The sequence below is a fragment of the Cupressus sempervirens genome, chromosome 8 (genome assembly GCF_028749045.1).
Source record: "Cupressus sempervirens isolate cs-2001-9-10 chromosome 8, ASM2874904v1, whole genome shotgun sequence".
NCBI classification, from domain to species: domain Eukaryota; kingdom Viridiplantae; phylum Streptophyta; class Pinopsida; order Cupressales; family Cupressaceae; genus Cupressus; species Cupressus sempervirens.
Genome location: NC_143125.1, coordinates 657,364,615 through 657,378,859, shown reverse-complemented (window position 1 = coordinate 657,378,859; position 14,245 = coordinate 657,364,615). Strand labels below are relative to the sequence as shown.

General features: G+C 37.0%; 1 protein-coding gene across 1 annotated transcript; it reads left to right on the top strand.

Moving 5' to 3' along the window:
- The first annotated feature begins 530 nt into the window (after nucleotides 1-530).
- Nucleotides 531-1,001, top strand: LOC149544156 (protein PHLOEM PROTEIN 2-LIKE A6-like). Its single transcript, XM_089795913.1, has one exon. The coding sequence runs from the start codon at nucleotides 531-533 to the stop codon at nucleotides 999-1,001; it is 471 nt and encodes a 156-aa protein (XP_089652039.1).
- Nucleotides 1,002-14,245: the final 13,244 nt, after the last annotated feature.

Here is a 14,245-nt window from a genome sequence, read left to right as displayed (position 1 = left end):
AAAAGCCCTTTCTAGACGATAATATATATATGAAGAAAGTGGATTTGGCGCAGAGTTCTAGATGGTCAGCAATTCTAGATTATCGGCTGGAAGTCTATGAATTTAGAAGTGCTTAGCAGATGATACTTCTGCAGGTCTTCTGCGCAATTACTTCTGCAAAGACTGGTCGGCAATGAATGTTTTCAGCCACTCTTTGTCTTGGATCACTATCATTTCTTCGCTTCACGAAAAGTGAAATGAAAAGAGACAATTTCAAAAAGATTGATTGGAAATTCCTGTGTGCTAACTTGCTTTCTCCTTTTTCTGCAATGAGCCACTTTTATTATTCTTATTTAATTACATTGTATCCCTTCACGCTTCTCTGTTAGTTCCGCCTGGCTTCCTTCACATTTCTCTGTTGCGCCACCTGCACCTCTAAGCTTTTTATATGTTTTGGATTTCTCTTCGCTTGATGAATAACAAGAATTCCTTTCTTCTTTTAGATTTCCATCTTTTTCCCTTTGTTGTTTTGTACCGTCGAATCCAATTTCATGGCATCATCTTCCAACACTAGCAATAGTTTTCTGCATGTTGTAGAATCTGCACCATCCGATGTATTTATTAGTCACGCCAAACATCTGCTGGCTAGACTCATGATCTCTGAAAAGCTTAAATATGCAGCCATGCAAGTGAAGGTTTTGTTGAATTCAGAAGAGCGTCAATTGGTGGATCAACAAGTAAAAAAAGCAATCGATTGTGCTTCCCTGCATTTTGTCATATTTTCAAAGGAGCATGCTCAATCCAACCGCTATTTGGAAGAGTTGGCATTCATACACAGAAGAAGGAAAATCGGTAGAATTGTTCCCATCTTCTACCAAGTTAAGCCTAAAGATGTTCGATATTTGAAAGGAGACTATTTTGACGCATTTGAGCGATACAAAAGAGAAGGCAAATACAACTCAAAACAGCTTCGCAAGTGGAAGAAAGTACATTTCAGAGTTTCACATTATATGGGGATATAATGTGCTCGGTGTACTAGAAACACTAATGAAAAGAGGAAAGGTTCATATAGCCATATTCTCAATGAACTATGCAGAATCAAAGTGGTGCTTGCGAGAGCTGGCAGTAATGAAATCCGAAACTTGTGCTCAGATTATTCCCATTTTCTATGGTGTACAAACTAAACATTTTTGATATACGAAAGGAGTTTTTGGGGATGCCTTTCAACAACTTAAAGAGAAGGGTAGATTCACCTCAAAGCAGCTTCAGAAGTCGAAGGAAACACTCTTTGGTGCTTCATGGCATCTTAGTCCAATCCTTCATAGCAAGGATTGAGCATCAGTCCCTAATTATTCATTTCTTATCAATTACATAGTTAAACTCTTATAAGATAATGTTTAGTTGTTTGATTTTTTTGTTATATTTCGTATTAAGTCTAATCAAAACTCTTAAAGTCTAATGTTTATTTTCTCGCATCTTTTTGTTATATATGTTGAGAGATGAGGATATGCTGCTCACGAATATTCCATCTGTATGTACACGATTTGTAAAACTAAATGAAAGTCTGCAAAATACTCAACATAAACAGAGCTCTATTTTCAAACTGCTTTCATCATTATTCAATTTTTAAATGTATGTACTTTAAATTGTATTCAGTATATTATATTATTATGCAATAGGTTAATCTCCAGAAAAAATTTATTAAAGAAAAAATAAAGCCAAACTTTTCCTTTCCAGATTCACAAATTTATAGTAATTTTTTCTCAAATTTATTGTCATTTTCGGCTACAAACTATGCAGATCATGAAGATCAAATGTTGAATTTTTTGGAAAATCCACGATGTTTTCAATTTTTTGAAACTTGTTCAACTATACAGTTTGTAAGGAGGATAGTCGCGGCCTATTATTATTTTCCTCAATACAAATGCATGTTCTCTTGATGAACAATCAAGAACTTCATTCTAATGGAAATTTTCCTAGAATGATTATTCAATTTTAGATTTATTCTATTATATCAATTCAAATGCTAAATGTAAATGATGGTTTTTGAGTGCATAATGATATCAAATGAGAAAATGAATTGCATTAAATGTATTTATATTAGTCATCCTCTAAAGAAAATAATTGGCATGAGTGGACATTATTTTGAACATTTAATTTTCAATATTTGTGGATCAATTCTATAAATCTAAGGTTGGTCCCTTAATGACAACATCGAAAATGGATTGATTTAAACTATATGCATGCATATAATCATTTGATAAATGTATAATTAATGCTACTTTATTGAGATATGAGTGCATAAAGAAAATGTTGGGGTTTAATTAAATATGAAATATGTGTGACATTTGGGTAGATATTCCATTTGTCAATATATCTATTTATCAAGGGATTCTCCTTAGAACAAACACATAAATAAATTGAAAATATAATTGGTATACAAAATTTATAATTTTTCTATCTTACCTTTGAGATGCATGTGAATCCTAGAATGATTATATGTCTAAAAATTTGTAGCATTGACACAAAATGTATGCATAACACAAGAATTTGGATATGAAGGGTTATAATCATTGCATACATATAAATTTAATGTAACCTACAATGTTTCATCATGTAAATATACAACATATATGTCATACATATTCTCCAAGTTGAACTTAGAAAATAAAGAGAAAGTTAGCTTGTATGATAGGAACAAAGCAAAAGTAGATTTCATATAATCGAGGATGGAGGGTGTTGAGAAAAAAAAAATGTTCATAAGGTCGAGTGAATTTGGAGAAAATGGATGGATCAATCGCCATAACATACAATCATGGATCATAATAAGGATATTCTAATTTACCTTAATAGTATCAAATTTTCACAAGCTATTAGTAAATATAAATATATTTTTGGATTTAATTGTATGTGTTTATTGGATTCTAACAACACACCCAATCGAATCTAGAAATATATTGATATTTACTAATTTAATCTGTTATGAATTACATAAAAGAGAGTGCATAATGTGTTGGACCCTTATAATTAAAAGAGTGATAATATCTAAAATGAACTTATTTCAATTAAGTAAAATTATTTTATTGTGAGGTTTATTTTTTCTAGAAGTTGAAGCATCTAAAATTTTTAATTATACTAAAAAAATTATAGTACATGTGCATGTAAATTTTTACAAACAAGTTGAAGTATATAACATAGCCTACTTAGAATGTACACAACACTCGAGTTCAATATTGATGGTTATTAAACATTAATAAAAATAAGTAGTACCCGCATCAACACCATCCTTTATGCTAGAATATGATAGTTATAATGAAGGATTATGAATGATGTAATATATGTGCACTTTCACTAATATAAGGTCATCTCTCTTCCTTCTCTTTCTCCCCACACATCTATTAACATGATAAGAAATTAACCATAATTATATTTATTTGAAAATATAATTTAACTAACATTGTCTAGATCATTCAATAACAAGAGCTCTTGGCGAGATGGAGTTCGTGCCTTTGAGCTTGTGGATGATAAAATATTATATTTTTTTAAAATATATATTTTCCAATTAGATTGTCAATTGTTATTATTCTATTATTTATTTAGTTATTAATTAATTTTTATTTAAATAAAGTCGATATTTCTTGTTAAATTAATAAATTAATAAAATAATTTTTTAACAAAATATTAGAATGAAAATGATTTTTTTAAATGAAATAATAGATGTTTAAAAAATATTACTAAAAAATTCCCATTTGTATGCTCTTGTGAGAAAATTTGAGTTGTGAATTTGGAATGGCTAAATAAGCAAGTCATATATCTATTTAACTATTGCTCCCTAAGATTGAATTTTCTTAAGCTCCCATGAATGAATAATAATTTACACCCATTTAGAAAACATAAACACAAAATAGAAACGATGTACAAAATAGTTAAAATAAAATTCATAAAGGAAGACTTAGAATTTACTTATATTTTATATATATTTTAGATAATTCTATTATTTTGAAAATTAAAAATTAAATTTATCACATACTAATTGAATGAGAATATAAAATTTGAACATTTATAACAAGGTCAATGCATGCTTTCAATTTATTTAAAATAAATTTGAGCATTTATTTCTTAATTAAAACTGCACAGATGTATTCATTAGATTATATATCATCAAATAATTCAAAATATTTATAATTATCGTTCATTAATTCTTACCTTCTTTCTTTATCATTTTGGAATGTGTATTTTCACCACTTAATAGGTGATCATGCTTCAAGCTCATACCTTTGTCTATTGCCTCTATCTGTACGATTTGGTTTTGAGGACTAGGGCTTTGTATGACTAGGATTTTTGCTCTGGCTAAGATGTGTAGTCTATGGAGAGTGATGATAGAGACCTTGAGGCAGTTGTGTGAGAGGATATAGTAGGAAAAAAACCCTAAAAAGCTCTATGTGATGGTTTCCCATGTGAATTTTACAAAGCTCTATGGGATAACATTTTTCCTAATATGCATCAGGTATATATGAAGAAGCATACAATTCTCATTCCCTAGGCAACATTATTAATAAGGGTAATAGAAAATTCATATCTAATGCTAGTGATCATGAAGACATATGCAATTGTAGGCTCATCACTTTGTTGAATGTCTCCGACAAGGTCATTGCCAAGGCTCTCTCCCTTTAAATCTAGCATCTGCTCCCATAGATTGTTCATCTTGAACAAATTAGTTCCATTAAATTATGATATATTATAGATAACATTATTGTTGTTTGGGAAGGTATGGAGTAGGCTCATTTGTCCAAACTATAGGTCTTGTTTCTTAAGATTGATTTTTCCAAAGCCTATGATTGGATTGAATGGCCCTTCATTTTGGCAATGCTTCAAGCCCTGGGGTTTGGCACAGTCTTTCTGTATTTAGTTTATATGCTTTTTGGTGATGCCTCTACTTGTATTACCATAAATGGCCAGCAATATGAAGCTTTCAGGATCTACAAATCTATCCATTGAGGTTTTCCTTTAGGGCGTTCTATTTATGTTTTGGCGACCAGAGGGTTAGGCTATCTTCTTGCCAACACTATCTCTCATGGTCTTTTGTGTGGCATAACTCTCCCAAATTCCTCTATGTAGCTTGTGAATGCCCATTTTGCAGATGACTCCTTTCTCACCCTCCTGGAGGATGAAGATAATATTGCCAACGCTTTACAATACTTCAATACTTTTTGCCTTTCCTTTAGGTCTACTATTTAATTGAACAAGACCCTTTGCTATAGACAATCATTCTTGTCAAGCCCTCAATGGTTGTACGGTTATGGGTGGAAATGAGTTTAGCATAGCAAAATCTTTCAATTTTTTGGCATTCCTTTCTCTTTTTAAGATTCCCCTGTGGAGTTGTGGAATGCTTTCTTGGCACAAATTGAGAAGAAATTGGACTATTGGATTACCAAACCTCCCTCTCTTGCAAGAAAATTTTAGATTTATTCTAAAGTGTTGGCTGGTACACATGTCTATTATTCATCATGTTTTGCTCCTTCCAGAGCTCCATACCTCAAACTTGAGTGCCTCCTAAGGTATTTCATATGGACCTCTGATTTTGTGCATCATGAGTTTCATGGAGCTGCCTAGGAGTTTTATGTCTACCTAAAGACTCTTATGCTTTGTGATGTCCCCTTCTAGCTAGAGACATCACTTTAGCTGGTGATTAGCCTATCAAAGACCCTCGTAGGCTAATAAGATTGGATAGAGGGTCACCTTGGTGTGGAGATCCTCCAAGGACCAGAGCATAGTACACTCTTGGGTTGCCAGAGTTTGTTTATGATGAGTTTTCCTTTGAGTTTGGCTTGGTCAAGCTATTTTTAGCAATTTTGGAGTTATAAAGATAGACCCCTGCTATTTTTAGAAAAGGGGTATGGTCATATGAAGTTCTATCATGTTAGCTCCTAGTCCAAACGACATTCAAAAATGTTGAGTAATAATGGAGATATTAATGTTTATTTAGTTAAAATAAACATTATTGGTTTTGAGCCTATATTGTTAAGTTATAATATATAACTTAAGTGAGGGTCATGATATCATAAAAGGGGCCATCGTTTCAATTAATTGTGGGTCCAAGCTTATGGAAAAATTAAAAGGGGTTTTCTAAGTTTTAATGTAATAACATTTTTATGTTATTATTATATCTTTTATCCCACATTGAGCATGGAGACTCATTCTGGAGTTGAGGAGTCCTTATAAACAAACCTTGTCTTCCTTCAAGAGCAGGTTATGAGAATTGCTTAAAAACTTTGCCTTGTGAAATTTCTTGAAGTTGTGGCAACAAGGGTTTCTACAAGTTTAAGAAGAATTCAGACTGTGGAGAACGTAGTATCTTCAGAGTTGATGCAATTTGAGGGTGTGAAATATCACTTGAATTTTGCCTGTGAGTTGACTTCATTCTAGAGTCAATATTGTGTTTCAGTAGGGGAAAAGTGGATGAATCTATTTACAGGTTGGAAGGGGTTATAACAGCCGCTACAGTTCTGTGAACAATACAACGCTACAGTGAAATAAAAATCAGATATTTAATATTGCGGTTTTTGATAGGCGCTGCCCAAGGGGGAAGCAACCGGCAGCGTGGTTGCGTATCGGAGACAAAAATCAGGTTTTTTTCAACTATTAATGATGATGTTTTTTTAATGTATGCTTCCAGCAATAAGTATTGTACACACATTAGGAGCCATCTGAATAAATGAATTTGATTAGCATTATAATCAGATTTGAGTTATAATTTGAGGTAGATTAGTTTTTCAATATTTGTATTTTCTTTTCATCAACTCAAAAACCCAAAAACAGCTTAAAACATTCAAAACAAACCAAAAACCATTATTACACCCAGGGAAACAAACAGTGATCAGCGTAGAGCCTATTTGGGGTTCTTACATTGGTATCAGAGCCGGAGGTCTCCAGGTCGATACCCGCGGAGCATGGTGGGCTATGATGTCCCTAGAGTGGGCCCCTAACGGAAGGTGATGTAGGTCTGTCCGTGCGGTTTGTCGCTACCACATGTCCGGGGTCCTTGCTAGCGAGGCTATCCTGGGGTTGCCCCCTTAACACGGGGAGGTGACGTTTACTAATAGTCTGAGCTTTTGGTGCAATGGGTACTACATTGGTATCAGAGCCTCTTTCCTGCCATCCTGAGGGTTTGGGGGGTCATATGCAGCCACCGAAAATTGGACCACACAGGTACCATACTCGTAGGAGAGCTCTGATTGAAAGAGAACAGTTACAGGAAATAGGAAATATGGAAGAGAGGCATGATGGTAGTCCACCTAGAAACAAGAGGAATAATGATGATCAGGATACCAGAGAATTGTACCGTGCTATTGTTACATGGCAGCAGCAGATGGCACAGGCATTACAGGCACTCACTACTATGGTAGAAAGGATGAACCCACCTGTTAGACAAAATGGGGAGCTGGGAGAACAGGGAGATAATAGGAGTGCTGCAGGTAATCAAAGACCACAACGGACCCATTCTAGAAAAGCTGATAGGCCTACACGCCCTACATTTGTTCTGGAGGAGCTAGAAGAAGCTTCGATAGAGGAGGCGATAGGAGACCCCATATTCGCAGATGCACTCATGGCTACAAATGATGAATGGGAATTATTAGCTCCGCAGGTTCGGGAGAGGATGACCTTTGAATGCTTTGTAAATCAGAGGAGAGAGCATTACAGGTCACTCAGACAAGATAGGAGGCCTAGAGGTCAAAATAGTGAGCTGAAGAGGGCTACAGGCAAGCTTACTATGCCTACATTTGATGGGAGTGGTAAGATGACAGCTCAAGCTTGGATTCATAAGCTTGACACATTTTTGGCACTGAGGCCAATGACAGAGATTGAAGCTATCAAATATGCCACCTTGCATTTGGAGGGAATAGCACATGATTGGTGGTACCATGGTATGGTAACACTTCAGCATAACCAAGTGACAGAATACCAGGACTTTGTGGATAGGTTGGTTGAAAGATTTGACAAGAAAGATCTAGAGATTTAGTTCTGGGACTTAGCACAGCTGAAACAAACAGGCAACTTGGAGTATTTCATTGGTGAATTTCAGCGGTTGGTAGTCATGGTGCCAAACATTTCAGAGCATAGATTGATAGTTCTTTTCATTGAGGGCCTATCCGAACCACTGAGAGGTTGGATAAAGGAATTTGATCCTATTTCTTTAAAAGAAGCGATGAGAAAGGCAAGAAGTATGGAACATGCAGTCCCAACAAACAAATTTCAGTCCAAAGGAGCATCTTCTAGTAAGGATAACAAACCATTTTATAAAAACCCAGAGAGGACTGATTTTAAAAATGATTCTAAACATAAAACTCCAGCACCTTTTGACAGGGAAACATTAAACGATTTGAGGAAGAAAAAATTATGTTTCTACTGTAAGGGACCCTATGATGCAAACCATGATTGTCCTCTTAGGCCAAAGGGAAAAGCTAAAAGAGTTATGTGGGCATACTATAAGGAATCAGAAGCAGATAATTCAGATCAGCAGTCTGATATAGAGGAAATAGATGGTGAAAAAGAGGAAGACAAGGCTGAAAACTTGTCTAAAATGGAGTCCACGGATGGGGAAGGAGATGGGAAACTTAGGGAAGCTCGTCTCACTAGTATTAAGCAAGAGGGGTCATTCCCGATGAGAGGAATACTTGTTGGAAAGCGAGTAATAACCTTGGTTGATACAGGTGCCACTCATAATTTCATTGATGCTAGGATGGTGGAGAAGCATGGCATACAAATAGAGGAGTTTGGGGGAATTAGAGTGACGGTAGGGGATGGCTATGTCCTCAAATGTGATCGTAGGATCACTGGACTCCCATTGAAAGTTAATAATTATGACTTTAAGGCAGATTTTTATGTTGTACCTATGGGAGATACAGATATAGTTCTTGGGATGAGTTGGTTGCACGATATTGGTGAGTTCACTCTTAACCTCAAGGAGATGGAGATGAGGTTTAAAGTGAATGGGAAGACACATATTCTTAAGGCAATCAAGGATAGTGATCTCAGGATGGTCTCTTTTCGTAGAATGGCTAGATTGATTCGACATGATCAGGTAGAGTGAGCAGTAGAGTGCATGTTGATGCCATCACAGGAGGGACAGCCTAAGATTGAATATCCTCCTGATATTCAGGAGCTTAGAGTTAAAAACTCTAAGGTGTTCAGTGAAATTCCACCAGGTAGACCACCAGACAGAGGTATTGACCACATCATTGAGTTAGAGGAGGGGGCTAAGCCCATCATGATTACACCTTACAGGCATCCGAAGAGGTTGAAGGATGAAATTGAGAAAATCATAAAGGAGTTACTTGCTATGGGCCACATTAGACCAAGTAAGTCTCCTTTTGCTTCTTCAGTGGTGTTAGTAAAGAAGAAGGATGGGACATTGAGGATGTCCATTGATTACAGAGTGCTTAATAGGAAGACGATTAAAAATAGATACCCCATTCCCAGGATCGATGAGTTGATAGATGAGCTTCATGGAGCTTGCTTCTTCTCAAAGATAGATTTCAGATCAGGTTATCACCAGATCAGAGTTAGAGATCAGGATATCGAGAAGACGGCCTTTAGATGTCATTGTGGCCATTTTGAGTTTGTAGTTATGCCATTTGGGCTAACTAACGCACCTGCTACTTTTCAGGCAACAATGAATAGGGTTTTCCATCCTCAGTTGAGGAGATTTGTACTTGTCTTCTTCGATGATATCTTGGTATATAGTAGATCTTGGGAGGAGCACTTGGTTCACCTAGACACGGTGCTGGGTATATTGGACAGAGAATCCTTGTATGCAAAGGAGTCAAAGTGTGATTTGGGCATGACAGAGTTGTTGTACTTGGGTCACATCATCAGTGCAGAGGGCGTGTGCATGGATCCTGAAAAGATTCGTGCCATTGTGGAGTGGCCTTCACCGGTGAACCTTACATAGTTGAGGGGCTTTCTAGGACTATGTGGTTTCTACAGAAGGTTTGTGGATGGATATTCCAGGCATGCGGCACCCTTGACAGATTTGATAAGAAAGGGAGCTTTCTTGTGGACTCTTGAGGCACAGGAGTGTTTTGAGAAATTTAAGGGGTTGATGACTTCTTGTCCAGTGTTAGCATTACCAGATTTCAGAAAACCTTTTGAGCTACATTGTGATGCTTCTGGAGAGGGCATTGGAGTGGTGCTTATGCAGGAGAAGCACCCTATTGCTTATGAGAGCAGGAAATTGAGAGGGCCAGAGCGGAGCTTCAGCATATATGATAAGGAGATGTTAGCCATTATGCATGCTTTGGCCAAATTCAGGCAATATTTGGTAGGTAGCAAATTTTGTATCAAAACCGACCATAATAGCCTAAGACACTTTTTGGGGCAGCGAGATCTCAACGATAGGCAGCAAAAGTGGGTGAGCAAGTTACAGTCCTATGACTTTGACATTAGATATTTTAAGGGGACACAGAATGTAGTTGCTGATGCCTTATCACGTAGGCCCCATTTGAGCTTACTGACAAACATATCGGAGGATTAGAGACACTTGATCCTTGCAGAGTATGCAAAGGACACTTGGGCAGCTGGATTCATAGATGGGACTATTCAGGACAGTAGATACACCCTTGTGAATGAGCTCATCATTTACAAAGGACGAATATTTTTGGTCCCAGGATCAGTAGTGAGGAGAGTGGTTTTGAAATCTTTTCATGATTCACCTATGGTAGGACATCCTGGTTTCTACAAGACATACCGACAGATTAGAGAGCGATTCACATGGGAAGGGCTCAAAGCAGAGGTACTTCAATATGTTAGGGAGTGTCCCACTTGCCAGCAGAATAAGCAAGAACACTCCTATCCAGCCGGTTTACTTCAGCCACTTTCGATTCCTGATAGGAAGTGGGTGTGTTTTTCTATGGACTTCATCACAGGACTGCCTAGAGCCCAAGGTAGAGACTGCATATATGTGGTTTTGGATCGCCTTACAAAGTTTGCACACTTCTTTCCAATCACTGCTACATACACTGCTACAAAGGTGGAAGAGTTGTTCTTCAAAGAGATATTCAGATTACATGGCTTACCTCGGAGCATTGTAAGTGATAGAGACAGTAGGTTTATGAGTCACTTTTGGCAGGAGCTATTCAGGTTGTGTGCGACAGAGCTCACTCCGAGTACTAGCTACCACCCTCAAACAGATGGTCAAACAGAGATAGTAAACAAATGGCTAGAGGGATATCTCAGAAATTATATAGCAGGGCAACAGAGGGCATGGGTAAAGTGGATTTATCTTTGTGAGTATTGCTACAATACCACTTATCACATGTCTATTCAGATGTCACCCTTTATGGCCCTGTATGGGTATGAGGCACCCAATTTTATGGATCTGCTTTTGAGTGACAGTAGAGTGCCCAGTGCAGGTGATTTGTTACAGGAGAGTCAAGACCTTGTTAAGACTCTCAAGGATAATCTAACTAAGGCACAAAATCAGCAAAACCAGTATGCAGATCAGAAGAGGACTGAGTAGACTTTTGAGGTTGGAGACATGGTGTATCTTATGTTGTAGCCTTACCGTCAATCCACTCTCAAGAAGAGCGGTTCCGAGAAACTCAAGCCACGATACTATGGTCCATTTGGGATTATCAGGAAAGTGGGAGAGGTGGCTTATGAGTTAGACTTGCCGACGGAGAACAAGGTGCACAATGTTTTTCATGTGTCACGCCTCAAAAAGGCGCTAGGGCATCATATTGTGCCTTCTACAGTACTACCACCCTTGGATGATGAGGGAAAACTTGTTTTGATACCGGAGGCCATCATTGATTTTAGAAAGAGGAACTTGAGGAAACGTACCATCCGAGAATATTTGGTGAAGCGGAAGGATTTTCCAGTAGAGGATGCTACTTGGGAGAGCGAGGAGATTTTACAGCATCCAGAGTTGAGATTGCTTGAGGACAAGCAATTTCAAGGAGGGCGGACTGTGATGTCCCCTTCTAGCTAGAGACATCACTTTAGCTGGTGATTAGCCTATCAGAGACCCTCGTATGCTAATAAGATTGGATAGAGGGTCACCTTGGTGTCGAGATCCTCCAAGGACCAGAGTAGAGTACTCTTCTGGGTTGCCAGAGTTTGTTTATGATGAGTTTTCCTTTGAGTTTTGCTTGGTCAGGCTATTTTTAGCAGTTTTGGAGTTATAAAGATAGACCCCTGCTATTTTTAGAAAAGGGGTTTGGTCATATGAAGTTCTATCATGTTAGCTCCCAATCCAAATGACATTCAAAAATGTTGAGTAATAATGGAGATATTAATGTTTATTTACTTAAAATAAACATTATTGATTTTGAGCCTATATTGTTAAGTTATAATATATAACTTAAGTGAGGATCATGATATCATAAAAGGGGCCATCGTTTCAATTAATTATGGGTCCAAGCTTATGGAAAAACTAAAAGGGGTTTTCTAAGTTTTAATGTAATAACATTTTTATGTTATTATTATATCTTTTATCCCACATTGAGCGTGGAGACTCATTCTAGAGTTGAGGAGTCCTTATAAACAAACCTTGTCTTCCTTCAAGAGCAGGTTATAAGAATTGCTTAAAAACTTTGCCTTGTGAAATTTCTTGAAGTTGTGGCAACAAGGGTTTCTACAAGTTTAAGAAGAATTCAAACTGTGGAGAACGTAGTATCTTCAGAGTTGATGCAATTTGAGGGTGTGAAATATCACTTGAAATTTGCCTGTGAGTTGACTTCATTCTGGAGTCAATATTGTGTTTCAGTAGGGGAAAAAAGGATGAATCTGTTTACAGGTTGGAAGGGGTTATAACAGCAGCTACAGTGCTGTGAACAGTACAGTGCTACAGTGAATTAAAAATTAGAGATTTAATATTGCGGTTTTTGATAGGCGTTGCCCAAGGAGGAAGCAACCGGCAGCGTGGTTGCGTATTGGAGACAAAAATCAGGTTTTTTTCAACTATTAATGATGATGTTTTTTTAATGTATGCTTCCAGCAATAAGTATTGTACAAACATTAGGAGCCATCTAAATAAATGAATTTGATTAGCATTATAATCAGATTTGAGTTATAATTTGGGGTAGATTAGTTTTTCAATATTTGTATTTTCTTTTCATCAACTCAGAAACCAAAAAATAGCTTAAAACATTCAAAACAAACCAAACACAATTATTACACCCAGGGAAACAAATAGTGATCAGCGGAGAGCCTATTTGGGGTTCTTACATGCTCTTGGACTTCTTTCCACTCGCAAATAGGGGATTTCCCTCTATGCTATCTCACTAGCAATGGGGACTTGAAAATCTTATTGTGCTATTACATTTCTTTGGGCACAGAAATGCCTTGAAAATTGACTAGACCGTCAGAAACCGCGGCTGAAGAAGCGTAGAAGCATCTAGAATCTATTGGACCACTAGTCAAATAATAATGTCTTATCCACAATTTTTATGGACCTCTCGAAAGAACATCTACAGGGTGACGCGGAAGTCATCGTGTCACATTACTCACTACTTTAATATCTGTGTGGAATATATCAATTACTTGAATAGTTATTGTACAATTATTTACATTTAGAATTTTGTCCTCAATTCAGAGTCCTATACAACTCCATCTACATCTCTCAACGGACATTCTGCGACCACCGGTGGTACTTCTCTAACCTCTGTCCCCACACGATGAGCGATATGCTCGAGCACCATGTTTTCGTTGCTATAAATGCAAACACAACATTGAATAAGAATCAGGCTATAACAATTGACTTTATTCTGATAAAATATAAAAGAAAATTTTAGAGGATGCATTGATAAATAAAAGGTCAAGCAATTAGTACTCACCCCTTGCTCTTAATGATGTGGCCTACATTAAATGACACATTGTAAAGTGCCTTCTTCCACTCCAAAATATTTTTCGAGGCATATCTTCCCATCTCTACATGCTTATCAAATGCATGAGCATAGACCCCTTTAGCATATCGGACATCCACAGGGTCAATAGGAATAATTATAGTGCTTGTCTGTAGCATAAGTGTCAGCTCTGACAAACACCAAGGGGATTCTGCATAGTTCATGGAAAATATAGCAATATGAATCTTAGCACTGCTTATTGCTTCTTCTCTTACATCAGCGATGTGATCCCCCAATCTAACCTCTTCTGAATCTAGAAACACCTTCAGTCCCATGTCCTTAAGCTTGTTATGGATAGCTAGGGGCAATGAACGCTTAACATCAGGACCGCGATGATTAATGTGTACTTCGTAACGGACATC

Excerpts from the sequence above, each read along its gene's own strand:
- LOC149544156 (XM_089795913.1), top strand. The coding sequence starts at position 531 with ATGGCATCATCTTCCAACACTAGCAATAGTTTTCTGCATGTTGTAGAA.